This window comes from Sciurus carolinensis, chromosome 18 (assembly GCF_902686445.1).
Source record: "Sciurus carolinensis chromosome 18, mSciCar1.2, whole genome shotgun sequence".
NCBI classification, from domain to species: domain Eukaryota; kingdom Metazoa; phylum Chordata; class Mammalia; order Rodentia; family Sciuridae; genus Sciurus; species Sciurus carolinensis.
Window position 1 is genome coordinate 34688464 of NC_062230.1, and position 26213 is coordinate 34714676.

The window sequence follows — 26213 nt, forward strand, 5'->3', positions numbered from 1 at the left end:
GCGCCATTGGAGGTTTCCTCCTGGTGCGCACCCTGGGTGCCTGCTGCAGCGAGACCTGCCTCGACCCACGTGGAGACATGCTGTGGAAGGTGAGGCTTTCTTGCCCACGCTGCAGTTTGTCCTGCTGCTGTTTCTCAGCCCACACAGTAAGGTGTGGCAGATGGGGCTCTGTGGTCCCAGTTGGTCTTCATTTTATAATTGCCTAGATTTTGGTGGGAAGCACTCTGTCACAGGTCACCAGAAGGCCTCCTTTGGCTGTAATTGGATTCACTTCTATCTCCATCTGTTTCACTGGACCTCCCAAAGCCAGGTCCTTTGTTGTACTTCACAATTCCAGATGTAGAATTCCATAACTTGCAACTGTGTAGGCCACTGACACATGGTTTCTTGGTCTTCTGTTTTTGTGCTTGATGATCTGTCTTCACGTGTATGTAGTGAACCATGTCTTGAAGCACTTGTGTTTGGTTGAACTGAGAAACTGTGAGGTACCAGGTGTACTTGAAGTGAAGCACTTGAAGATTCGTGCCATGTCCACCACAGTGAGTGGGAGGTGGAGAGGGCTCTGCTGCCGTGGGCCCTCCTGTGAGACTCAGGTTAGGAGATTCTTGTTTATAGCTCTTTATGCACGTTTTTTCCTTTTTCTTTGCAATACTGGGAATTTAACCCAGGTTGCTTACCTCTGAGCTACATCCTCACCCCCATGACTGGCCTCAAACCTGTCATCTTTCTGCCTCAGCCTCCCAAGTCACTGGGATTATAGGCACTTGGCTGTGACGGTTTTGAGCTCTGTAAACGGAAATTTTCTGTTTCAACACAGCTCTCTCCTTTGTGACAAAGGTTGCATGTGATACAGATTGCTTGGGATCTTAATTTTTTAAAACCAAACTTGAGAGAATTGCTGTATAGATACATGGAATTTCAAAAATTGTTGCATAGGGCATGGTGGCACGTGCCTGAAATCCTGGAGACCCAGGAGGCTGAGACAGGAGGATCACAAGTTCAAGGCCATCCTGGAAAACTTAGTGAGACTCTTGTCTCATAATGAATAAATTTTAAAAAAACAACCCCGTGCGCGTGCACACGCTTACGCGCACACACACACACACACCCCTAGCTATAAACATTTCATTGATGGAATGTATTGTAACTGATTCCCCCCATAAAAATATTTGTGTAATTCAATGTAGTTTGAGGACAGATGGGGATAAAAGACCTTCCAAAGTATCTGTGTGTGTGATTGTGGGAATGGAGCCCAGGGTCTTGTGCAAGCACTACCATTGAACCACCTTTCCACCCCACCCCCCTTTTGGCTCATGGAGAGTCTGGACTCGTTTATAGAGATTCTCTTTGCTGTTCTTAAGTCTTTTCCCATCTTTTACACCTGCCTGACTGCCTTTCTTTTCCGAAAGCTGAGTCATCAGCAGGAATGTGGTCCCTCCCCCAGCATTTCTGTCAAGCATAGAGGTCAAGGACCAGTTTAAAAGTGTGTCTGTGTTTCTGGAAACTTTTTAACACATTCAGATGTATGCATGCTATTTAATAAAACAACCTAAAGATGGTCAGGATCGGAAGCAGTCTTAAACTTAATGTGTGTCACTGGGCGGCCATATGTTCTTGGTATTCTGAGAGTTTTGAGGTTGTTGGGAAGGTTTCATGGTGTAACTCCATAGTTGGGGTTTTGAGAACCTGAGGGGTAAGGACAGGGAACTGTCCAAGGTACTGAAGCAGAGAGCCTGCTCATGCCAGGGGCTAAGGCCACAGGCTTGTGAAGGCCGGCACACCCTTGCCTGGCGTGTGCAGGCGCACTTCCTGCTGCTGCTTCACTCATTCCTCTCGGTGTCTGGTTCGCCAGGGAAAGCGCACTGAGGGCAGGGTGGGGCCAGCATTGGTTACAGAGAGCTGTTCTGGAACAGCCAATGAATCAAGTGGGAAGTCTAGTTCCTGAAACCCTAAAGTTTGCTAGGGTTTGGTCTGGCATCAAGTCACAGACTTGTGTCAGTGAGAGAGAGGAGTGTTTTCCAGTGAGTGGACGTCGTGACTGGAGTAATTGGAGTGTACTCCTTGTATTTGCCAGTCGTTACTTAAAATTTCATTTGTTTCAAGAGTCAGGTTTTAGCCAGAATTTAGTGACAAATCCATTTTGTGAGCATCTGAGTACTTTCCAGACTCTACATAATTATACAGAGATTGTCCAGGGCCTGTTGAGACCAACAGTGTGGGGACGAAGTCGGGAATGTGTCCACAGGTTCAGTGTCTGCTGTTGCGCAACGTGTTCCACTTGCATCTGCAGAATCTAAGCAGATTAGCCATTATAGAATAAGAGTTGAATAAACTTCACATTAACATTTTACACACACAGTCATTCCATAAGTATAATTGCAAATGGAACAAGTTATCTCGCAGTGTGTCATATGTTCAAATTCCACTTAGCATTTGAGAACAACAAAATTCATGTCAGTTGTAATTGACATTTAAATGACGGTACAGTTAGGACTTAGTAGTTACTAGACGTTATCAAAAGTTATTTGTTACCAAAAGTTATTTGTTTATTTAATGCAATCTGTGATGGTAAAACCCATGAAATTTTTGTTTTTATTAAAGCTGGAGATACAGATGACCCGCCAAGAATTACTCAAAACCCTGTCATCAATGGGAATGTGGCCCTGAGTGACGGGCACAGCAATGCAGAAGAGGACATGGAGGATGGTAAGTGCACGGGACTTGCTCGCTCACAGCGGCGGACACTGTCAAACAGGCTCCATCCGTATGTTTTCCTTGAATACTTGTGAGTTTCGTAAGAGGAGCTAGTTTTTATGAGGCTAGATCTGAGGGAAATTTGGACTCTTGTATTTGTTTTGGATTTCAAGATTGCCTACAAAATCTCAAGGTGAGTCGGGTCTCCCCAGCCCAGGCAGGAGGTCCAGGCAGAGGTGTGTGAGTGGGTGGCTCCGTGCCTGCAGTTCTCCAGCGCTCTCAGTGTTCAGGGCCAGTTGCTCTTCCTCTCCTCTCCTTCTCATTTGCAGCAAGATATCTGCAGCCATTGGGATTGGTCTTCCCTGCATCCTCACTGTAGTGTGACTGCTAGTCCTTTGTAGCAGGGCCCTCCCCACTCCTGTGAGGTGCAAGGTCCGGAGTCAGGCTCTGGGCCGCCTGCTGGCCCGCTGACTTCCACGCAGAGAGGCATACGCATGTGTACATGCATGGACAGTTGTGTCTAGGTAGCCACTTTTTCTTTCGGGACTGTTTCTTCCTTATAATTTATCAGATTCTGTGACCTAAACATTTGCAAGGTCAGAATCCTGAGAAGGGAGCAGCCAGTCAGTGCTTTATGCAGCCCCTGGAATCATGCAGTGTAATATGAAACCATGTTCTGTACAAGCGTGTCCATCAATCCTCATGAGGGTTGTGTCCTTCCCAGGGGAGTAACGGGGCAGTTGAAAGAAACCATCAGGCACGGGCTGCACCACCAGAAGGACTGCCGTTCAGACCTCCTGCCAAAAGTTCAGCCTCCATGCGAAACTGCAGCCGCAGTTGAGAGTTCTCTCACAGTGCGGTTTCCCCCTGGCAGCTGGCTGAGGCAATATCTGAGGAAGGTAAAGAGGCGTGGTCTGAACCCGCTGCTTTGTTCCCGTGGAGTGCGCTTTCCACCTAGACCAGGGGCGCCGGTGTGGGTGTGGTCTCTTCGGTTTTTGGGCTTTTGGTGGTTTTTACCTCAGAAACCAGAGATGCCAAGAGTGATTCAGAGATCGTGTTTGGGAAGGTGGCCAGGTCAGAGGTGCCAGGTGTGCATTTGGGAGCAGTGCGGGTCACGGTGGAGCCGTAACTGGCCCTCCCCACCTCAGTACTCCACTTCCCCGTTTGGGGGAGGGCTTGGGAGGACACAGGTGTAGCTAGAAGGTGGGGCTGTCCTGTGCCGCAGGAGCTGCCGCCTCCCCCCCCACAGACCTCTGGGGGTGGAGAATCACTGCTACCAGTGCTTAGAGTAGCAAAATCTTCTGACTTTTCAGGCAGATTTTGCTAAATTTTAATAGTAAATAATGTAAATCGTAGGACATGAAAGGGGAAAAGCCCCTGTTGTGGGCAAGTAGGGTGGTCTTCGGTGGCATCTTCTTAGTTTGGAATTTCAGTTGCTTTCTCAAGGCCCGGGGATGAAAGATCTGTCCACTCGAGGCCCAGGTGTGGGAGGGAGAGGGCTCTGGCTCTAGCTGCAGAACTCTTGGTTGAGGCGACCTTACTCCAGCCCTGATGTGTACTTGAAACACTCTTCTGCAGGGTGTAAGCATGATGTGGAGAGGGTTCAGAATTCTCGGAAGTTTGTGGAACTCTGGGTCTCTGCTGTGGTTTGCCGCAGGTATCTGTGCCCTGACACACTGTTTCCACATGAGAGTTTTGCTAATGATTCCCCCAGACTCTGTGGACTTCAGAACCTCTTTCCCCAAATCTTTAAAATACCGAACTAGGACATCCACTTTAGGAAACACTGGATTAGAGTTTTTGGTTGTTGTTTTTTGTGGTGCTTGGGATTCAAACAGGACCTTCTGTTTGCTAGGCAAAAGCCCCACCACTGAGCGGCATCCCCAGCACCTAGAGGGATTTGTAAGTTTTTTGTTCTTTTCGGGATTTGACTGATATGCAGAGGATCCTTCTTAGTAAGGGGCATTTCTTGTACAAGAAGTTCCTAGCTAGCCAGGTGGTGGCTGCTTAAACCTGCAATCCCAGCCACTCAGGAGGCTGAGGCAGGAGGATCACAAGTCAAGGATAATCTGGGCAACTTAACAAGACCTGTCTCAAAACAGAAGTTTTTGAAAGGGCTGGGGCTGTTTCTCTGTGGTAGAAGTGCTTGCTTGGCATGCATGGAGCCCTGAGTTTGATCCCTAATGTATGGATGGATGGATGGATGAATGAATGGGGCTGGGGATGTAGCTCAGTGGCAAACAACCCTGTGTTCAGTCCCCAGTAAAGGCGGGGAGGGGGAATTGCTAACAGCATGGGTAGCTGGGGGGCACGTGTAGTTGAGGAAGAGAGATCACTTAAAAGTTCTGGTGAGGGAATAACTGGCAATTATTAGAATTACTTCCTTCTAGTCCTATCTACTCTACTCCTTAGAATCTCATGAAGGGGTTTTCCTCAGATGACCAGGAGATGTTTGAGAGCGAACGCAGCCTGCAAGAATCTAGACGAATCTAGATAATTGTTGGTTCACTTAAACAGAAGTAATAGCTGGTGCTTAACTAGGACTTTAAAAACTCCTATTAAAATGGAGAAGTAAGTTGGATCCAGTAACCGTGAGAGCCCCACTTGGGGAATCGTGCCTGATTCGGGCATCTCTGCAGTGTTGCATCTTCCGTCTGCTTCTCCACGACCAAAGCCCAGGTTGTTCAGCGACTTGCTGGTGAAGATTAGAGCAGTGTGACGCCAGGGCAGTGGGGACTTGGGGACTGTCTGACGACTGCAGCTGCTACTTGGAGGCTTCAGGGGCAGGACTGAAGGTAGTGGGTCATTCAAGAGTCTGGCCAAGCTTGTGTAGTGACAGGGTTAGCAGGAGTCTGTCATCCTGTCAACAGAAAAGGGAGCACAGAGGGACAGCTCACTGTCAGTGGTGTCCTGAGATGACAGGCTCGTTCCAATGAAGTACTCAGTCTGTAGAGCATAGGATGCCCTCATAATCCCCAGTGGTTTTGTTTTGTTTTGTTTTGTTTTTTAATCTTTTTAACTTTAACCATAAACTCATGAAGTTGCGGGGGGAGGGGGGGATCCTGGATCCCATGTGCTATCGGATCCATTTCGTTAGGCAAAGACGTTTTGTCAGTCACTCTCATAATTCTTCTTCTTGGAATAATTGGCTGGCTATTCTGTTACAGATGGGTTTCAAGACTGCATCTTGTCTTCATAGTTCTTTTGCTTGGCATTCAGTACAAATTTTAATTCTGTTAGAACAGAGTTTTAGAGCTAGGGAGGTGAATATTTTCTTTTTCATTTCTCTTTATCTTTTAATCACTAGGGGTTGAACCTAGAACCTCTCCTAAGCTAAGCAAGCATTCTGCCACTAACTGTACCTCCAGCTCTGAACATTTGTATTCACAGTGTTTCATGCTGAACTCCCTCATTAGCCTATTATGTGGAAATACATCTCTTCTAGAGGTGTGCCTTGAGTGTGAGCTGGATGTCTGTGTGTCACTTAACAAAGTGGTTCGAGCACCTTTGCCTGGTGGTGCTGGACTTGGGCACAGAGGAATATGTGGCACCTCACCACTGTTTATTTAATCTTATAAGATAATTCAGGAATTTAATGTGTGGGTGGGAGAATTTTTAAAAAGCATTTATTCTGTGTCAGTTTTTTGCATATTAAATGCAGTCCTTCAAAGCTGAATTATACAGAATAGATGAGTTAGAAGAGAAGCACAGCCTTTCAGCAGAGAATCCAAAAGTTGTTCTGTGGTTTCCAGGTTCTTCTGTGCAGTTTTGTACATATGGTCTGTAGAGAGCAGGTATGCTAACAGTCTAATTTGATGGGCGTCTGCATCTCAAGATATCAGTGTCTCCAACCAGCTTCTTGCTTTTCCTGACTTACCCTGAAGGCGGCAGGGGTGTACCCCACCTGCGCAGGCTGGAGTCAGTCACGCGTCTCCTGGATGCAGCCCCTCTTTGAACCGCTCTTCTGAAGCGTGCCCTGCCGTAAGCCCCGAGAAGGGACACGCAGAGCGAAAGAACTGGGGAGAAGGTGGAAGTACTAACTGTTGCAGAGACTCGGGGCTTGGATTTCTTTGGTAAAGAATACTCTCTCGTGAGGACTGATGGACATGTTTTCTTAAGAACAAATTCAATTAGTTCTGAACTTTCAGTAATTTCTGTGAACAGAGAAGTGACGCATCCTGAAAACTCAGTTGTGTGAGTACAGTTTGGAGACTGATGGGTCAGCAGGTCCCATCAAGGTGGCCTTCAGAGGCCTGAGATTGTCAGGTGGCCTTGGGACCTTATTAACATGCTTTTCCACCACGCCCACAGTCTCATTTGTGCCTTGTGCCCCTGGGGTTCAGGAACGTTTCGCACCTGGTGCTAAGCCAGGAAGAGCCTTCAAGCCTGCCTGTCTGGTGTGTGGCCCCTCAGAGTGTGGCCCTCGGTTCTTGTCAATCAGCCACCTGTTGGCTCTCTGCAACGAGAGAGGCACGGAGAGTGAAAGCATTCAGAGCCATCTGTGACCACTCGGCCTTCTACAGCAGTTACTCTGTTGCATGAGTGTTGGTCAGTAACAGACTTGGCAGGGTGGCCATGGGATGACAGTCCTCATCGTGGTTTGAGAAGCCAGCACTAAGACACTGCCAGACTTGTCACGCTAATGGGCCCATGCCTGCAGTGGCATGTGGATGATCAGTGAGAAGGTGGAATATTACACAGACTCAGCCTTACCTCTGCTGATAGGTGTTGTGTTGGCAGAAACCTTAAATCCGTAAATGAGCCGTCAGTCTTGTTAACGTTTAATATTGGCCTCCATTCACGTTGAAGAGAACACTACTTTCTTATCTTCACAGAATTATTCCCATAAGGAGTCCAGGCTAGTATTCACAAAAATCGCGAGTAACGGAAGCAGTTTCCAGCCGACTTTGACGGGGCCGTGCCTCTGAGCAGGGCTGTGCGTCAGGGCAGTGGCGACCCTCCCAGGTCCTTTCTTGCCAGTGTTCAAACATCCCCCAGACCTCCGCCTGAGGCCCATGTCTTCTTTCTCTCCACAAGCCCCATCCTTGGCCAGTTATCTAAGGCATTTTGCTCCTTCCCTGCAAAGTCTTTATACTCGTTCAGTGCCCAGGATGCTTGGGAATGAAGATGTAGGAGAACAGACATTGTGCTACACTCAACTGTTGAGTAAGAGGGAAGGCAAGTGGCCGTAGCCCTCTGAGGCAGCAGGGATTCACTCAAACAGAGGCGGTCATCTTACGGTTCTAGCCGTCTGATAACGGAAACCATGCTCTCGGGTGTTAGCCGATAGATTGAGATTGCACAGACCAGTCCCTGCCAAGTGCGTACTAGTGCTTGCAGTTAATGCACGGGCTCCGTGATTGATGGCGTGTTTTCTTGCAGACACCAGTTGGCGCTCCGAGGCAACCTTTCAGTTCACTGTCGAGCGCTTCAGCAGACTGAGTGAGTCGGTCCTTAGCCCTCCGTGTTTTGTGCGAAATCTGCCATGGAAGATTATGGTGATGCCACGCTTTTATCCAGACAGACCACACCAAAAAAGCGTAGGATTCTTTCTCCAGTGCAATGCTGAATCTGATTCCACGTAAGAGTTTAAATGATGCAACTACAAATCCACAAATAGTTATTACATTATTGGAAGCCAAATTCAATCAGCCTTCCTCGATTTCATTTCCAGTTTCCTTGCTGCCTCCACACAGCCCTTTGCTTTTAAATTAGACTAAACAAAACACTTCTTTATTTAAAAAGTCACTGGTACGTATTATCCAAACTAGAAAAGTACATTTTTTACTTGAAAACAAAAGACTGAAGTTGCCGTGTTAACACCTCCAGCCCGTGGAATCAGGGCCGTCTGTGGTAGGACGCCGGCTTCCGGCCTGCGCTTGCTGCGCTGCTGAGCAACTCGCAGTCCGGGCCACGCTTCCTTTTGTTGGGTAATAGCTAACCCTGCGGGTTATTCAGAAAGTACAAGTTAATGCCTTAAGGAGGGATGGCATAAATGCCTTAAGATGGAGAGGGATCATGGTGGTCCTGTTTACGTGAAGATGAAGATGAAGATGAGCGGCTTCACGTTTTTATGAGTATTCTAGACTGCCTGCCCATTAATTTGATCTCAGAGGTTTATCTCCCTTTGGTATCAATAACTGTCAAGTGTTAAACTTTTTTGGAAGCCTTATTGACAGGCAGTTGAGGGAGGGTAGGTTGTTTGTCCTCTGGAAGTTGCTTCCCTGGCCCTCATCTGCCCAAGTCTTTTTTTGCCATCCCCAGATCTGGGCCCAGGGAGCTCTTGATAGAGAATGTTCTCCAAGCAGCGAGGCCTCTCACTGCGCTGCAAATGCACGCCCCCAGGAGTACAGCTCACTTTCTCACTGCCCAGCTGGGCTGGGGTGTACTCATGGCAGAGTGCTACCTAGCACACACAAGCCCGGGGTTTGACTCCAGCCAGAGACTGTGTATAGGTTAGAGTTTTTCTTCTCTTTGGCATTATGATATGATCCTATGAGTATTGGGGCTGGACTTGTTTTTGTCTATAGTCTTGGCCTGTATGATAGTTTGGAAGAAGTAAGCTCTCCATATCTTCTAAGCATCCTGAGCAAGCAGAAGCACCCATCTGAACAGCACTGTCCTTCCATTTGCTTTAAAAAGCATATCATAGCCGGGTGTGGTGGTGCACACCTATAATCCCAGCAGTTTGGGAGGCTGCGGCAGGAGGATTGCAAGTTCAAAACCAGCCTCGGTAACTTAGCAACACCCTGTCTCAAAATATAAAGTGCTGGGGATGTGCCCAGGGTTTAATCCCCAGTACCAAATAGAATAAAGCAAAGCATTCCAGGGATGGTGGCCCCCTTCACAGAGGAAGCCCTGCTTAGTGAACCTCTCCTTAGTGGCTGTCAGGGGATAAGCCTTTTTGGTTTTTAAACACTGGTTCCTGAGCCCCTTTGTGGCCTGCTCCACCCGGCTACATGTGCGGGCCATCACTGCGATCCTGTGTCCCTGCTCGCTGAGTTCCTGGATGCCTGGGCATTCCTGCACAACCGGGATCTGGCAGCCAGAGTACCAGTCCTTCCTGGTGTGGGGAAGGTGTGCAGCAGAGCTGAGCGCGCAGGCGCAGGAGCGGTGCCGGGCGAGGCCTTGTCGGCGTCAGCTGCACGCGTGCACCCACCCACTCCTTTCATTTCTCCTTTTCCCCATTGCTGGCAACGGAACCTAGAGCCTCCCTGAGCTCCACCAGCTCAGCCCTATTTTTATTCTTTTTAAATAATTATTTTCTACTAAAAAGTCAGTTATTTTTCTCTAATCTTTTCAACCGAGCTGCTGGGAAGGAGTGAGGGCCTGACGTGCCTGGCCTGCAACAGTGCTCTCGTGCCCAGCTGTGCCCCAGGCCAGCTCAGGCTTCTAACAGAACCCAGGGCCACGTTCAGAGTCCAAAAACTTCTAACAGAACCCAGGGCCATGTTCAGAGTCCAGAAACTTGTATTTTGTAGATGCTGTTTAAAAATACTGGCTTCAAGCATTTTAGGAACTAAAAAATAAGTTAAGTCATTTCAGACTCCACAAGGGCTGGCCTAAACCCCCTTCCCCTACTTAAAAGGTAAACGAGCCTTCCTCAACCATGAGAGAAGGGAGTCTCCCTGTGCTGGTTTAGTGTCGTAAGCATGGCAGACGTCAGCTAAGCTCGTCAACTGAGGCGCAGGTTGTCTCTCTGAACAGGTCATGGTCTTGTCACGCCCAGGCAGTGCTGAAGATCATCAATTACAGAGACGATGAAAAGTCCTTCAGTCGTCGCATTAGCCATTTGTTCTTCCACAAGGAAAACGATTGGGGATTTTCCAATTTTATGGCTTGGAGTGTAAGTAACAGTATTTAGTCTGAATCACCTGAGCACTATTACTTTCCCACTAATTCTTTAATTCTTCAACTCCTTCTTTCATCTTTGAGTGAATTTTTGCTTTGTAGGTTGGGCAGGTGTCTGTGGAATTGGTTTGATTCTGGGCTTAGCTGCTGGCACACCCATCTGCATTGAGGTCTCCACTTTGAGCACACCTGGGGGCTCCGCTGGCCAGCCGAGTCCCTTCACCAGACACGTTGCTCCGTGGGCTCTGTCTTGGGTCAGGCTAGTCTGGGTGGTGTGATTTTCACATTAGTCATTTTGGCTCCTTTTTGCAGAGGTGGTGGCCAGTGTAATGCTCCTTGGAATGTTCCTGCTTCTAAGTGACTCTTTACTCCTTAATGTTACTCTACCTGAGTCTCCAGACCCTCCGCAGTCCTGCTCTAACTGGTAGACATGTGGCTCCTGTCCATGCTCTTGCCACTGAGCCCAGTACCCCTGGGATGACTCCTAAAGGTCCATACCTTCGCAGGTTTTGTTCAGAGACTACTGTTTAAACAAATTGAAATGCTTCCAAAGCAGAAGCAAAATGGGGGTGTTAAAAAGCAGTAGTGTAATCTGTTAAGTACAGGACACTAGGAATGTTGTCCTTTTGGAATGAAGTGAGCATTTGTGTGTTCTGATGAAAGTTGGATATTCTTATTTGTCTTTTATAGGAAGTGACTGATCCTGAGAAAGGATTTATAGATGATGACAAAGTCACTTTTGAAGTCTTTGTGCAGGCGGATGCTCCCCATGGAGTTGCGTAAGTTCTGAATGGGTGCTGTTAAATCACCTTTTGTGCCAAACTGAACCAAGCAACAGCATGTGTTTAAGACGGACCTGTGTTCCACAAGTAGCACCCTCTCCGCACCTAAGCACACATCAGAGGTGCCTGTTCCCATTCCCCATCCAGCAGGTTCGCTGGACAGTCCTTTCACCTCATTCTCTGCTTGGCACTAGGAATACAGTTGTGGTCAGCAAGACAGCCATAGTTTGAGATCTCGAACTTTGAGACTGGCCTGGTGGAGGAACCCAGGGCAGCATGTAAATAGCCACTGCAGAGATGCTTTGCCTTTTTATTTTGAAGAGGGCAGGGACATGGTAACCCTCAAGCAAGGAAGAGGCAGGCACTGCAACCCGGGGCCATTGGTTTCCTGCAGCTACACATGTGAGCTGTAATGTGTGCATGATTAAACTGCTCTGCAGGCTGTGGGAGTGTGGGGCGTTTCAGTGTCTTCGAGTGCTGATCTTGGTAAATAATGACCTTACATTGGGCCTGGAGGCTTGTGTGTTTGGGGGCCAACCTGGGCAGCGTAGTAAGACGCTGTCTGGAAATGGAATTTCTAAAGGGCTGGAGGAGGACTCAGTTGCAGAGTGCCTGCCCAGCGTGTGCTGTCCTGGTCCAGGCCCAGTGACACAGGTGCGCACACAGCAGTGGATTGAACTGTCAGCATGGCGACAGGGTTATGTGACCTCTGGGATTGAACTACACCAGTCACACAAATGAACTGTGTAAACTGTGTAAGAACTGAGACCTGAGTGCCCCTTGTGCCCTGGACCTGGTAAGGAGAGGTGTGTGGACCCCATTCCTGTCAGGTTGTTAGAGGTAAAGCCGAGGCACACAGTAGCCACATCAGCCCCGGTAGGAGTCGGACTGCCCCGTGAGCGTCGCGGAGCGCTGTTGCGTTCTGTGCGGTCACCCTCAAGCTTGGCCTGGTCTTTCAGGTGGGACTCAAAGAAGCACACGGGCTATGTCGGTTTAAAGAATCAGGGAGCGACTTGTTACATGAACAGCCTTCTACAGACTTTATTTTTCACAAATCAGCTACGAAAGGTAAATGAATGGTATTTCTTCCCCACCCTGCCACCCACTGTCAGGTGTGTCCAGGGTCCCAGCAGACGTTCCTGTCCCTCTCTGCCACTGCATCCACAGGGAGCCCTGGCTGGGCTGATGGGTGTCATTCCCTGGTGCCTGGACACCGACTCTCTTAAGCTAACTTGGGTGGGTGAGAGTCAGCATCATTTTATAGACCTAACTAATTGTGCTGGGAATAACAAAATGTAAAGTTGTTGTTGTTGTTGTTTTCTTTTTTCTTTTTTAAACATGAAAGCCACTAGTGGCATCAGTTGAAGTTTTTATATCAAGATTGAGTTGAAGAGGCTCGAGTTGCGGCTCAGTGGTAGAGACTTGCATGATTTGTGTGAGGCGCTGGCTTTGATACTCAGCATCACATACAAATAAATAAAGATCCATTGACTACTAAAAAATATTTAATTGAGTTGAAAGAATATTGGCTATGAGTCTAATATTCACTTTATGGATGCAGCTATTTTTATATATATATAGAGTGAGAGAGAGAGGGAGAGAGAAAGAGAACAAGAACGAACACACGCTCAGAATCTAACGCAGGGTGGGTGCGTGTGGATCGTGAGGGCTTGTGGGAACTGCCCAGGAGTCTAGGCAGCGGCACTCCTGGCCGCGGGAAGGTGGCTGGTTGATGAGCCTTCTTGTCGTTTACGTGTTCTGGGGGAGGGGGTGCAAACGGGGGTTATTTCAGTGATGTTTTTAAGTTTTTCAAATCCGTTGTCCATGAGTAATGGTAAATTTAAACTATGGCCCTAAGAAATGGAGTGAATGCGGGTCTATTGGGTGTTTGCCGTAAGTGATTTTTAAAAATTTCTTCTTTTCCTATCATGTGTTTCCTAGATTGTTTCTAAAGACATTCATGATTTCAGACTTTCCGACCTATTTTGGGATAGTTAAAAGCCCTAGCAGTTAGTTGCTTGCCCGTTGTGATATTAGACTTGATACTTTTACATGAACGGAATTCTGATCCTGAACTCATTCTTTCAGGCTGTGTACATGATGCCAACAGAGGGCGACGATTCATCCAAGAGCGTCCCTTTAGCCTTACAAAGAGTGTTCTACGAATTACAGCACAGTGATAAGCCCGTAGGAACAAAAAAGCTAACAAAGTCATTTGGGTATGTACCAGAAGCCTGCCCCAGTTCTGCTGCCTGTTGAGGGACAAGTGAGGGGACTCAGGTGGCAGTGTGTGCAGGGTGCCCCTCAGCCAGGGAGGCTGGGCACTTAATGGTCTCCGTGCTTTTAATCTTTGTATTTTGTTTCATCTCCTTAGAATTTTGCTTTTCAACATCTGTAGCTTCACTTGTCTGCAAACTTGCTTGTTAACCCCACCTCCCCGGGCACTACAGTTTCCAGACACAAGCTGTGAAACACTTGTAAACATTCCTGTTTTTGAATTAAAACCCCCACAGTAATCTTCATAAAAAATTAATTGGAGAATAATGGCCGATTATTCAGTTTAGTTTTAAAATCTAAGTTGCTGTTTAATTTACTCATTTCTAATTTGAGTGTTTGAATATAGATGTCTATTTTATCTTTGAAAGGTGGGAAACTTTAGATAGCTTCATGCAACATGATGTTCAAGAACTATGTCGAGTGGTAAGTTTCAAGCAATAATTGTACAGTTCTTACATTGACTTTGAAGAAGTTACAAGTGAAACCTCAGAGCTCATTCAGACAACACCCATCTTTGTTCAGGACACATCTGGGCTAGAACAAGAAGGAAGCATCTGTCTAGTTTTAAAGGCTGGAAGGAGCTGTTTGATTAGCTATTTGGAGGTAACGTGTTAGGGAAGTTTGAATTTAAACAGTATGTGTTTACCTCGTTAGATCGGTGTACATACATGAGTCACCAAGCAGAGAACCAAACATGATGCTTGGGTGTCTGTCAAGTGGTCCTTGGTCACTGCACAAGGTGACTCAGGAGACTGCTCTGACACCCAGACCCCGGAGCACCATGTTCTCCTGATGCAGATCTCCACACACTGTCAGTTCTCCCCAAACTCCTTAGGCTAGCAGAGCCTTACGCTCCAGTTGTGAGGAAGACACACAAAAACACAAACACAACATGGGTGTTCAAGGTGATTGGCTGGGCAAGGTGTGTTTTCTTTTTTGCAGCACTAGCTGGATTGAATCCAGTTCATTAAATATCCATGGACAAACCAGTCAATCCTGTTGACAGGCTCAACTCATTAATCTCTTGGTGTGGACCATTACGAGTTAAGTTTAGTGATCAATTTACATGCTTTTCCACAGAGGTAAAATGAATATTAAAAATGCTTTTAAAGGCACTACAGATTACTAATTCATTCCAAAGGCTGTATAAAAGGTTAACCTCAACTGTTGCATGTAGATATTTTTGTAAAAATCCAACCAAGAAGGAAGATGTTGTATGTTTTTGATAATTGCATGCCAAAGGTCATAATAGTCTAGAATTTCTTTGACCATTGATATTTCGAGTATTAAATGACTGCGTCTCACTGAAGTGTGACCGTCGTCATGAAGCTTGGCCCTTCTCTTTCAGTTGCTTGATAACGTGGAGAATAAGATGAAAGGCACGTGTGTGGAAGGCACCATCCCGAAATTATTCCGAGGCAAAATGGTGGTACGTGAGCTTTAGCTTAAAGAACGTTTTTTAAATTTTCAGTTCAGATGTAGCCGTTAATAACGAGGCTCTCTTGTGCTTCCTGCAGTCGTATATCCAGTGCAAAGAGGTAGACTATCGGTCTGACAGAAGAGAAGATTATTATGACATCCAGCTAAGTATAAAAGGAAAGAAAAACAGTAAGTTCTGCGTGCTGAACGGCGTGAGCTTTTGATCATTTGTTTTGGTTTGATGTCTCACTCACATAGCATTTTTCTAAAAGTGCGCAGTGCCCTGGGTGGACAGAGCCCTTGCCGTACACCCAAACTCTGCCCCAGCCCTGCCCAGTCCCCAGCTCCCTCCCCAGGACCCCACCATCTGGACTTCTGACTTTGCATGTTCTCGATGTTATCTAAAGGATTTTGGGTAGCACATCGTCGTCTTTGAATTTTTTTTTGTTCAACATTGTGGAATAGTCTTGTTGTAAATAAAAATAGCTTGATCATTTCCATTGTTTTATAGTATTCCATTTTAGGATTGTACAACAAACTTCCTGGGAAGCCATTCTTTCCCAGACATTATGTGTGTTCAGTTGAGGTGTCAGGTACATGACAGCCACTTTTCCCCTTGCCTGCCTTTTTGGCGAGTATGGAATTGCTTTTTGGATCTGTGGGGTCATCCACAGTTTGTATTTCCTTGAAGGTCTATGATGGTCTCTCTTTTTCAAATGCTTATTGACAATTGGGTGGTTTCTTTTTTGTAAAAGATTCGTGTAAGTACTTTCTTTTCACGTGACGTCTGAGTTCCTTTTGAATAGGCTTTAAACATAGGAGGGGATTTCTTTACTGGCCTTTTATTCAGTGCTGCTGGGCTCTTCATTCTGGCGTTGTCCTCGCTCCCTGTCAGGTGGTCTTCAGCGACTTGCTCCCCCGTCCTGCAGGTGTGCCAAGGCCTCCATCTCCCTGTGTGCAGGCTGTCAGGAGGCCACCGTCATCCTCTCGGTGTCCTGTCGTCTGTATTGCTTCCCCAGAGGTCTGCTGTACCTTCGTCCTCTGTGCAGAAGTGTCCCACACTGCACTGCTTTGATGGCTCCCCCTGGGTCACAGTCGTCAGGCTGCCTGACCAGCTGTGCTGTGCTCTGGTGTGGTGTCCCCCTGCACACCCTTCCTGCTGCCCGGCCGGCTCTGTGGGTTGTTTGCATGGCTTTGTCCCCCACCTCAGCAGTCTTCCTGTCTGCTGTCTCTCATCCTGGTACTACTTTCATATCTGAGAGGTTTTATTTGGATCCTTTTATAGGGATCTCCCAGGTCCCTTCTTCAACGTAGGGAGCGCAGTCGTCGACTGTCCTGATGCCCTCGCCTGCCGGCGTCCATCGCTCAGTTTCTGGCTGTCCTCCTCTGGGACGGTTTTGTCCCTCATCCTGGGCCGCATGTGCAGCCTCTTTGCGTGCTTGGTCTTCTTTTCTTGGCTGCCAGGCATAGTGAGTTTTTCTTGGTAGGAACTGAAGTCCTTAGCCTTTGCCCTGGAGCACAGCAAGGTTGCTGGGGAATGGTTGGTTCTCCAGCCGTGTTTTAAGCCTTGTTAGGTGGGGTGTCATCGTTTTGTGGAGGTTCATCTGCGAGTTTTCTGCTGAATCTCCCATGGGTTAGGAGGATTTCCACTGGCTGGTGGGAGCACCTCTTCATTACGAGTTCTGAGGACCGTTCTCCCTGATCATACTGCTCCTGGTGGCCCCTGATAGTGTCCTCACCCAACTCCCTGTCTGCGCAGCTCTCCACCCTGGGCACTGTCTCCTGCAGCAGACACCAGCTCTGTGGGCTGCTCCTCATTTCTGTCCTCAGTGCCCAGTGGACACAGGCCTCTGTCCCAGCTTCCCTTGACTGCGCGGCAGCCTGGGGAATGCCAGCAGTGAGCTGGCTGTCCTGTGCTCTGGTCTTGTCCCTCCTCTGAGGGACGCGCTGTGGCGCACTGCCTGTCATCCAGAGTGTGCTGCTGGCGCTGTTGTGGTCAGGCTCTGCTGCCCTCGTGACTGTGGCAATTCTTCCCCATCGGGTGGCATGCCTGTCACTCTGCTGTTGCCGTTTGTTTAGCAGAATCGTTGGTTTTGCTGTCACTGAGTGTCTGCTTTCACTCTCTTGATGTTCTCTTGCCTGGTCCTGTTGCCTTTTCTGTTTGTCTGTGAGCCTCTCTAACAGGTGAGTGTTGGGCGTCCTGCTGACCCCGCTGTCCTGTGTGACTCGGCCGCCAAGCGCTGCCTTCAGATGGCGCCCTTCTGCTTCCCAACCCGTTGTCCGCGCCCTCCGCCCGGTGCAGTCTGTCATACCTTCAGTAGAAATGCTTCAGCCAAAATCAAAATTAAGACCTTGACCCTGTGATGCTGCCCCCTGAGCCCCCCGAGGAGTCTCTCAGTGTCCTGTGAGCCAGTGGAACTGGCAGGGCAGGCCCAGCCCTGCAGCAGAGGTGTTGGTCACTACAGTCAGTCTCCCAGCCGTCCCAGCAGGTTGATGTCCGGGATCGGCACTGGGTTGGCTCTGCGACAGTGAAGGTTCAGTGCTCACGTGGGCTGACCTGTTTCTCTCTCTCTTTAAAGTATTCGAGTCGTTTGTGGATTACGTGGCAGTAGAACAACTAGACGGTGACAACAAATACGATGCCGGGGAGCACGGCCTGCAGGTAACGAGGTGTCCCCTGGTGCTTGTCTCCGCCTCTCCCTGTCCCTCTGCTCAGCCACCAGTGGGAAGCACCTGTGGCATTGTGTGCTTCCAAGGAAGTGTTTCTCAGAGTTGAGGGGTGGGGGTGGGAGGCAGCAGGAGACACAGTGCATCCGCGTCGCGGCCATCCTGCGGGTCGAAGGGTGGCCACGGTGTGGGAGGAAGTTTTATTTCGTCCATTGTGTTCTCGGCTGGAGCTCTCCTTCGTGTTTTCGTGATCACACATGAGATTTTTTTTAGGTTGTTACTTATTTCAGTTATTCGTGCTTTATTTTAATTTTCGATGCAGGTAGTTTTCTGAGGGCAACAGCTCTAGAGTAAGGAGTGCCTTCCAGGACCATGGCCCTGGGGACTCTGGGTGTCTGGCAGAGCAGGGAGCCTTGTGGTCTGATGATGGGGCCTGGGCAGTCTGCTAGTCTGCTGGATCCAGCCGTCCAGTGGCCCAGGTTCTGGTTTCCCAGCCTCCTAACCTGGACTCATTGGCTCAAGTAATTTCTTATCACAACTTTGCAGATTGACCTTCTCTGAGCAAGATGTCAATTCAGCATTCATGGTGCCACTGTACCTGTTTTATAGTGGGCAGTATGCCTACTGCTCTGCCAGGTCAGAGGGGCACAGGTTAGAGATCAGAAGGTGTCTCTGTGGATATCAGAGCTTTGTCATCCAGTGTGCTAGGAAATGTTTCGGTTCACTCACAAGACTTGCTCTCTTCTGTCCTGGGTGTGTGGGCGTCTAGGTGAGCAGTCTGTTTGTAGAGTCTTCGCCTTGGTGGACAGTGGTGGGAAAAATTATTTTCTCTTGCAGCACCATTCTGTAGTGTGGTCTCGTGGTTCCTGGGTATTTGGGAGTTTTTCTTTGCAGAGGTAACCTGCCTTCCTAAGCATTCTCAGGCACACTTAAAGAAAGTTGACAAAGAGGTGTGTCTTGTTGAGGCTCCCCCTATTTCCTCCAAGTGTCTGGCCTTTTGTTGGAAATACACCTCTGAATCAGGCACATGATAAGGCCTCACAGTGGCTGAAATTCTCAGGGCCTTCTTTTGGTGAGGAACGGAGAACTGACCAAGGTTGTCCACAGATGGAGGCCTAGAGCGTAGGGGTCACTTGTCCCTCTAGAAGAGACCTTGTGTAGAATTTGGGGCTGCATGGGAGAGTCCAGTAGCACAGAGTCTGTCACTGGGGAGAGGGGTGCTGATGAGAAGTGAGACCGAGCTCTTCCAGGACCTGGTGAGGAATCCAGAGAGCGCAGGCCGTTTGCTGGTGGGCCTTCCAGCTGGCAGCCGTGCCTGTCTGTGCCTACTCATCAGGGCGTCCACTGCATACCTGTTCTGACACAGCTACAACCTTCACTTCCTATTGCCAAGTACTGGTTTTGCTGTGACCCTCTGTATTATTTCATAGTGTTTAATGACTGTTAAATGTGTCTGCAAATGACTTAACTTACTAAACATCCCTTTGGTAAACATCCGTTTAGGACATAATCTCCCAGACAGATGCTGGTGGTGTGGTATAATTTTAAATGGCAAAGACCTGATCTAGATCTAAATAGAAACATACAGACACCTAAGTGGACACCTAAACTTCCTTGCTTTGTCCCATCCAGTTGTGCTGAAACAGTATTAACTTTCACTGCTTCAGGAAATAGTAAAGGTGAGGCAGGCATGGTGCACACCTGTACTCGTGGTGACTTGGGACACCTCCTCTGAGGCAGGAGGATCACAAGTTCAAATCCAGCCTCACCAACGTAGACCCTGTCTCAAAATAACAAAGTAAAACGGACAGGAGACTAGCTCAGTGGTAGAGCACCCCTGGGCTCAGTCCCCAGTACTGAAAAAACAGCAGTGATGAACTAAGTTTGTGTCTCTTCTCGATGTTCAGGAAGCAGAGAAAGGTGTGAAATTCCTCACATTGCCTCCAGTGCTACATCTACAGCTGATGAGGTTCATGTATGACCCTCAGACGGACCAGAATATCAAGATCAATGACAGGTAACCACGAGCGTGGAGGTGCTGCGTAGTCTGTGTTCAGCTCATCTAGGATTCTTCTGCTCCTCTCCCCTCAGGTCCCCAGTGCTGTAATGGCAGGGGTGACCGTGACTGCTGGTCCCAGCTGGTTGCTTGCTTTCAAGCAAGCCTCCCCTAACCCCAGTTCCCTGTGGTAACAGGTTGAAATCTGTGAGGGTGGCAATTATTTTTTCATCGAGTTTGCACCCACCATCCTTTCTAACAAATTAGATTTTTGCAAGAATATAGATGTCAATATTTTGTAATCTCAGTGGTAACCTCTAGAATGTGCTAGAATTTTTAAGAATACTGAAGTAGGGTTGCGTGTTGTCCAGATTAAGATATCACATGCAAGAGTGCTAATGCACACCATTGGGTTTGCTACAGGGCAGTATATTCTTATCCTGGTTGGTCTGAGCACCAGCTCTGTACAGGCTGGTGGATGGTCAGTCACCTTTCAGGCTTGAGGGGAAAGTGAGCAGACCCCTCACCCACCAGGCTTTGCCCTCCCTTGCTCGCCCTGCTTTGGCATGCATAGGGAGAGCCGCCCGTCAGCTCCAGCCTGTTGGTGTCTTATTCTGTCCCCATCTAATTTTTATTAGGTTAGCTTCCCGTGTTTTAAGAATTGGGACTTCACATAAATGTCCAGATTTCCGGCATCATTAGGAACTCGGCACTTGCCACCACGGGGCTGCCACTTCCCCTTGGTGGGGCTGGAGCCCCTGGGCTCCCTGCACCCTTTCTGTACTTTGTTTTGTCACTGCTGGTGATGAAATTTGACCAGCTGCATCAAATACTATGAAGCCAGTAACGTAGAGCCGAGTCGAGCAAAGATGTCCGCAGCAGTCAGTGGGCAAGGGGTCTTCTCCTGTCTTTGCACCCAGCCGCAGCGTCTCCCCATCTCTCAGGTGGCGTGCGTCCTCAATAGTCTGGGTCTTGGGCCTCAGACTATTGAATGATGATGCCTTAGGATTATTCACACCCTAGAAAGTTCAGTGTGGATTATCACAAGACTGCTGTGTTGAGCCCTTGGATTTGAACCTGCTGGGTATTCCAGTGCTTTACAGGCATTTTTCTCCAAATCTAGACACAGCCTTATATTGACATGAATAATGAACAGATTTTCTAATTAGTGGAAACTATCTCAGAAGTATTTCAAAGTGCCTTCCCAGCAAATTCATAATTTCTCATTAAAGATGAACATTAAATTAGGAGCCTAATAAAATACATAAAGACAAAAGATGTGGTATTTTGTGTGTAAATGAATGCTGAAGTTCTTTAAAAAAAAATTTTTTTTTTTAACAGATTTGAGTTTCCGGAACAATTACCTCTTGATGAGTTTTTGCAAAAAACGGATCCTAAAGACCCTGCAAATTATATTCTTCATGCAGTCCTGGTTCACAGTGGAGATAATCATGGTGGACATTACGTGGTTTATCTAAACCCCAAAGGGGATGGCAAAGTAAGTGCTGGGGCTCAGGGTGATGCCATGCCAGCAGCTGAGTGCCCCCCTGTGCCCTTCCGGTCTGCATCTTGACCATGTCCGTCAAGGATGCCTTCCTTGCCTTTGACGTACATTTCTCTGACTGAAAAGTACTGTTTTTCCTGTCCCTTTATTTACCAGTATGTAGAGGTAAATGGTAGGTAGAGATGGTGCTGCTTTGTTAGTAACGACCATCGGGCTCTCCAGAACCCTTTGTGTCTGAGAGGCACTTTGGTTCTGCTCCTGAGCACCGGCAGAACACGGCCTGAGGCGGCCTGAGGCGGGGCAGCTAGGTAGCTTGTGTATTATTTGGGAGCCCCTTGTCCTCCCCAGTCACCTGTGACATGGGTCTTGTCCTCTCATTCCTAACTCAGGAGGGCAGAAGGGTCTGTTAGCATTTGGCAAATGAGGGTTTCAGATTCGTCATCCAGGACCACAGGGCCAGCAAGTAGTGAAACAGGGTGGATCCTTTCTTGTCCTTTGACTATTGGAAGTGACTCTTATTGGAGGCAAGAAATAGGAAGATAACTATCATGTGCAGCTATGATGGCTTTTTTCTTTTTCTTTTTCTTTTTCTTTTTTTTTTTTGTTTGTTTGGTTGGTTTTGGTTTGTTTTTTTGGTACCCAGGCTTGAACCCGGGGTACTCAACCACTGAGCCATATCCCCACCCCTTTTTTTGTATATTATTTAGGGACACGGTCTTGATAAGTTGCTTAAAGCCTCACTAAGTTGCTGAGGCTGGCTTTGACCTCACAATCCTCCTGCCTCAGCCTCCCTAGCCACTGGGATTATAGGTGTGTGCCATTGCACCCGCCTTTTTTCTTGTTTTTAAGTCATGAATTTGTTGCAGTGTATCATAGGACAATATAAAATATCCCATTGAAATACATAACCATAGCACCAAGTGTTAACTAGCTGAAATAGGTGTGTTTCACACGGCTTTGTGATTCTCCAGATTTGTCAGCATCTGTCCCCTGAGGCTGAGTGGGAAGCGGACTTGGTGAAGCGTCCTCCTCCCACAGAATGTTGAGGAGGGAGGAGGGAGCACCACTGTCGTATGGCAGCAAGGCAGAGGCCCGGCCCGGTGTGCGTGTCCTCAGTCTGTGTGCTGGTGGCGACATGGCCTTCCACACCGGGTGCTGCTCCTGGCTCCTTGTCTCTGCTGATGCCCGGCTGCTTTCCTTCCAGTGGTGTAAATTCGACGACGACGTGGTGTCGAGGTGTACTAAAGAGGAAGCCATCGAGCACAACTACGGGGGTCACGACGATGACCTCTCTGTCCGACACTGCACTAACGCCTACATGCTGGTCTATATCAGGGAGTCAAAGCTGAGTGAGTGCAGCTGGCCTTTGTCCTGCTCTTTGCCACAGTGCACCCCTGTGGTCGTGCCATGAACACCCCCACTGCCTTGATATTTTATGCCAACAAGGCAATTAAAATGCAGTGATGTGCAGTGGCCTAAGCCGTGCTCCAAACATGTTTTCTGCTTACTCAGACCGTCCAGAAGCAACCTGGATGGGCCTGGGGCTTGCAAAGTGGACTGTGGTACCAGATAATTTCACTTTGTTTCATTTTATTATTTTGGTGCCAGGAATTGAAGCCAGAGGTGCTTAAACATCGAACCACATTCCCAGCCCGCCCCCCACCCCCCCTTTTTTTTTTCTTCGAGACAGGATCTTGCTAAGTTGCTTAGGGCCTCAGTTGATGAGGCTGGCATTGAACTGGAGATCCTCCTGCCTCGGGCAGACTCTGGTGTTGCTGGGATCATAGGCATGCACCACGGTGCCCAGCAGTAATATCACTTTCATAGGTTTTATTAGCGACCACCTAAAATCAGGACCTTGTAAGGAGGAGAAAGGGGACTTGACACCAAGGTGAAAGAGGATGTGTTCGTCCTACAGGTGAAGTTTTACAAGCTGTCACAGACCATGATATTCCTCAGCAGTTGGTGGAACGATTACAAGAAGAGAAAAGGATTGAGGCTCAGAAGCGGAAGGAACGCCAGGAAGCCCATCTCTACATGCAAGTGCAGGTCAGCCTCTCCACAGAGCCTCTGCGGTCACCTGCATTTGGCCTCTGGGACCTTGAACAGATGGCGGTGGTCTGTCCTGAACTGTGTCAGCAGCATCTGGAGCCCTTTTCCCATCTGGCCTTTCTGGGTCAGCTGGTGGTCAGCACTGAGGGACTGGAGGGCTGTCCAGTCGAGGAGGAAGGGCTTGGGCGTGAGCAGTGACAAAAGCCAGAGGCAGAGGTGCCAGCGAGTCTGAGGCCCTCTGGGGGAGGCAGAGCTGCAGGGCCCACACGCAGGTGCTTGGGCCAGGGGCAGTCGCCGACAGCTCTGCTCCCCGTCTCCCGAGGAAGCTCCTTCAGGCCTAGGGGTGCGTGTTCCGCGAGGTGTCTGCTGCTTGTCATGTTCTGCGTACATGTTTTCAGATAGTCGCAGAGGACCAGTTCTGTGGCCACCAGGGAAATGACATGTACGATGAGGAGAAAGTGAAGTACACTGTGTTCAAGGTCCTGAAGAACTCCTCCCTGGCCGAGTTTGTCCAGAGCCTCTCCCAGACCATGGTGCGTGCTGACCTCCTGGCACGCCGCTCTGCCCCGTGGCAGAGATGGGCTGCCTGTGGGTGCGAGGGAGCGGCCTGGGCCCTGCTTCTGCCGAGGAGCGGGGAGGGAGATGCTTAGCGTTGGCTCCGTGCCAGGAGTCCCACGGCATTGCAGAACCCGCCTCTGCCCTCGCGCGCTTCCCGCCGTGGCCTTCCTGGCGTGGCCAGTGCTCCTGGCCACTCCTCACCCCCTGCGGCAGCTCTTGGTGCCGTGGGCCTCGGCCCTGCAGTGCTGGTGAGCCTGTCCAGCTCAGATGCGGAAAGGGTTGTAATTAGGGATTTTCCCCCTTTAATAAAAAGCATTAAATTGGTATAGAATTGAAAGGTGTGTGCTTGCTTGTTTTTTTAAATTTATTTTTTTTATTTATTTTCCCTAGGGATTTCCACAAGATCAAATTCGATTATGGCCCATGCAAGCAAGGAGTAATGGAACAAAACGACCAGCAATGTTAGATAATGAAGCAGACGGCAATAAAACAGTAAATATCGTTGGTACTAGGGTGTCTGGTGTGGCCTGCGGTTGGCGCACCGTGTTCTCTTGGTCCAGTTGAAGCACTGGGTGTGTTCTGCGGTGCTCACCATGTAGTTTTCACTCTGTCACCTAAGCCATTAAAACTTCTAAAATCAGCGTCTCTTTTGGAAATAGATGATTGAACTGAGTGATAATGAGAACCCTTGGACAATATTCCTGGAAACAGTGGACCCTGAGCTGGCTGCTAGTGGAGCAACATTGCCCAAGTTTGATAAAGATCGTAAGTGCCCACGCTATGCCACATAGCACAGGAGAGTTGGCGGCCTGAACCACCAAACACCCAAACCCTTGCAGAGACCCATTGATCAGTGCCACAGTTGCGCACTGAGTCTACGCTCAAGGCTTTTGGCAGCCACAGGACGCTGTGTGGCTCTGAGTGTCCCGGGAGGTGGGGAGCAGGCAGCAGCCATGCAGGTGCTCTGCCCTGTGCCTGCTCTGCCCTCCTGAGATGAGGCATGCTCATCTCTGGCAGGGGTCACAGATGTCTGTCAGGGCCAGGTAATAAAGGTCTTGTTCTCTGGGCCATCTGGTGTGTTGTCATCATGTAGAAGGACCAACAGAGTATGTCCGTAGTTAGGTGGACATCTTCAGGTGAGCCCGACAGGGAAGCTGACCCTTGCAGTAATATTTAGGTTTTTATTGCTTGAGGATTCACTTCAGGTAGAGACGTCACATGTGACACATGTGACACATTTCCCAGCAAACCAGTGCTAGGATTTCTTTTTAGTTTTTCTTCCTGGAGATTGAACTCAGGACCTCTCATGTTATAGGCACACGGTCTGCCATTGAACTTCACCCATCAGAATTGGGATTTTGAGTTTACCATCTTTAATACTATCTTTACTGCCTTGGGTGGGTAGTTCTGGGTTTGATATCTGGAACCTTCCTCTGCTCTCAAAGGATCAGCAGCTTCTTGACATTAAGCTATCATTTCCATTGTCACTGACCTAAGCTCGCTGTCAGTCCCTGTTCCTCCCCCAACCCCCTTTTTTGGGTCAACAAAATAATGAGTGTGAAGATTCTAACAACATATTCATCAACCTTGTAGATGATGTAATGTTATTTTTGAAGATGTATGATCCTAAGACACGGAGCTTGAATTACTGTGGGCACATCTACACACCCATATCCTGTAAAATACGTAAGTCCTGCTGCGCCGGCCTGCTGAGTAGATCTGCTGGGTGTATCTCTACTGTGACTTAAAGCCTTTCCTCTCTCCCAGGTGACTTGCTCCCGGTTATGTGTGACAGAGCAGGATTTGCCCAAGATACTAGCCTTATCCTCTATGAGGTTTGGATGGTTCTTTTTCATATTCAGCATATATATCGTTAGTGAATTGGGTGGCAGGTGTTTGTTTTGTTAGCACTTAGCTGCTTCTTTAAGGTTCAGTGTTAACTCGGGGCCTCTGGTGGTCTTGAGTTGAGAATCACACAGTTTATTTTTTATTTATCTTTTTTAAGTTGTAGATGGACACAATACCTTTATTTTATTTATTTTTATGCAGTGCTAAGGATGAAACCCAGGACCTCCTGTGTGTTAAGTGAGCACTCTGCCACTGAGCCACAACCCCAGCCCAAAAATTATACACTTTTAGATTCATGAGCTTTAACTATAGGATCAGTGATTACTAGGTACCTATAGGTTTGTTTTTCCCATTAACATTTTTCTTCTTCCTTTGTTTTTTGTACGGGGAATTGAACCCCAGGATCCCTGAGTCACTGAGTCACATCCCCATTTTCTTATGTTGTATTTTGAGACAGGGTCTTGCTGATAAGGTTGGTCTTGAACTTGCAATCTGCCTGAGCCTCTAGGATTACAGGCAGGCACCACTGTACCTGGGTCTGGTTGTCATTTCAACTTAGAAAAGT

General features: G+C 48.3%; 1 protein-coding gene across 2 annotated transcripts in view; it reads left to right on the forward strand.

Annotated features, from left to right (window-relative positions):
- The window catches only part of Usp7 (ubiquitin specific peptidase 7), a 57601-nt gene that overhangs the window by 23895 nt on the left and 7493 nt on the right, over positions 1–26213 (forward strand). The window contains exons 1-20 of one of the 2 annotated variants that reach the window (XM_047533468.1): positions 2602–2706; positions 3419–3593; positions 8077–8275; positions 10402–10540; positions 11236–11324; positions 12287–12395; positions 13416–13546; positions 13973–14027; positions 14953–15033; positions 15122–15212; positions 17603–17685; positions 19598–19707; positions 21028–21184; positions 22395–22539; positions 23109–23239; positions 23641–23775; positions 24191–24292; positions 24460–24565; positions 25394–25486; positions 25568–25635. In XM_047533468.1, the coding sequence (XP_047389424.1) occupies positions 8190–8275; positions 10402–10540; positions 11236–11324; positions 12287–12395; positions 13416–13546; positions 13973–14027; positions 14953–15033; positions 15122–15212; positions 17603–17685; positions 19598–19707; positions 21028–21184; positions 22395–22539; positions 23109–23239; positions 23641–23775; positions 24191–24292; positions 24460–24565; positions 25394–25486; positions 25568–25635 (1911 nt within the window). In that variant the 5' untranslated portion in view covers positions 2602–2706; positions 3419–3593; positions 8077–8189. Of the gene's footprint in view, positions 1–2601; positions 2707–3418; positions 3594–8076; positions 8276–10401; positions 10541–11235; positions 11325–12286; positions 12396–13415; positions 13547–13972; positions 14028–14952; positions 15034–15121; positions 15213–17602; positions 17686–19597; positions 19708–21027; positions 21185–22394; positions 22540–23108; positions 23240–23640; positions 23776–24190; positions 24293–24459; positions 24566–25393; positions 25487–25567; positions 25636–26213 lie in introns of those variants that run through there. The other variant, XM_047533467.1, reaches the window with a different exon arrangement.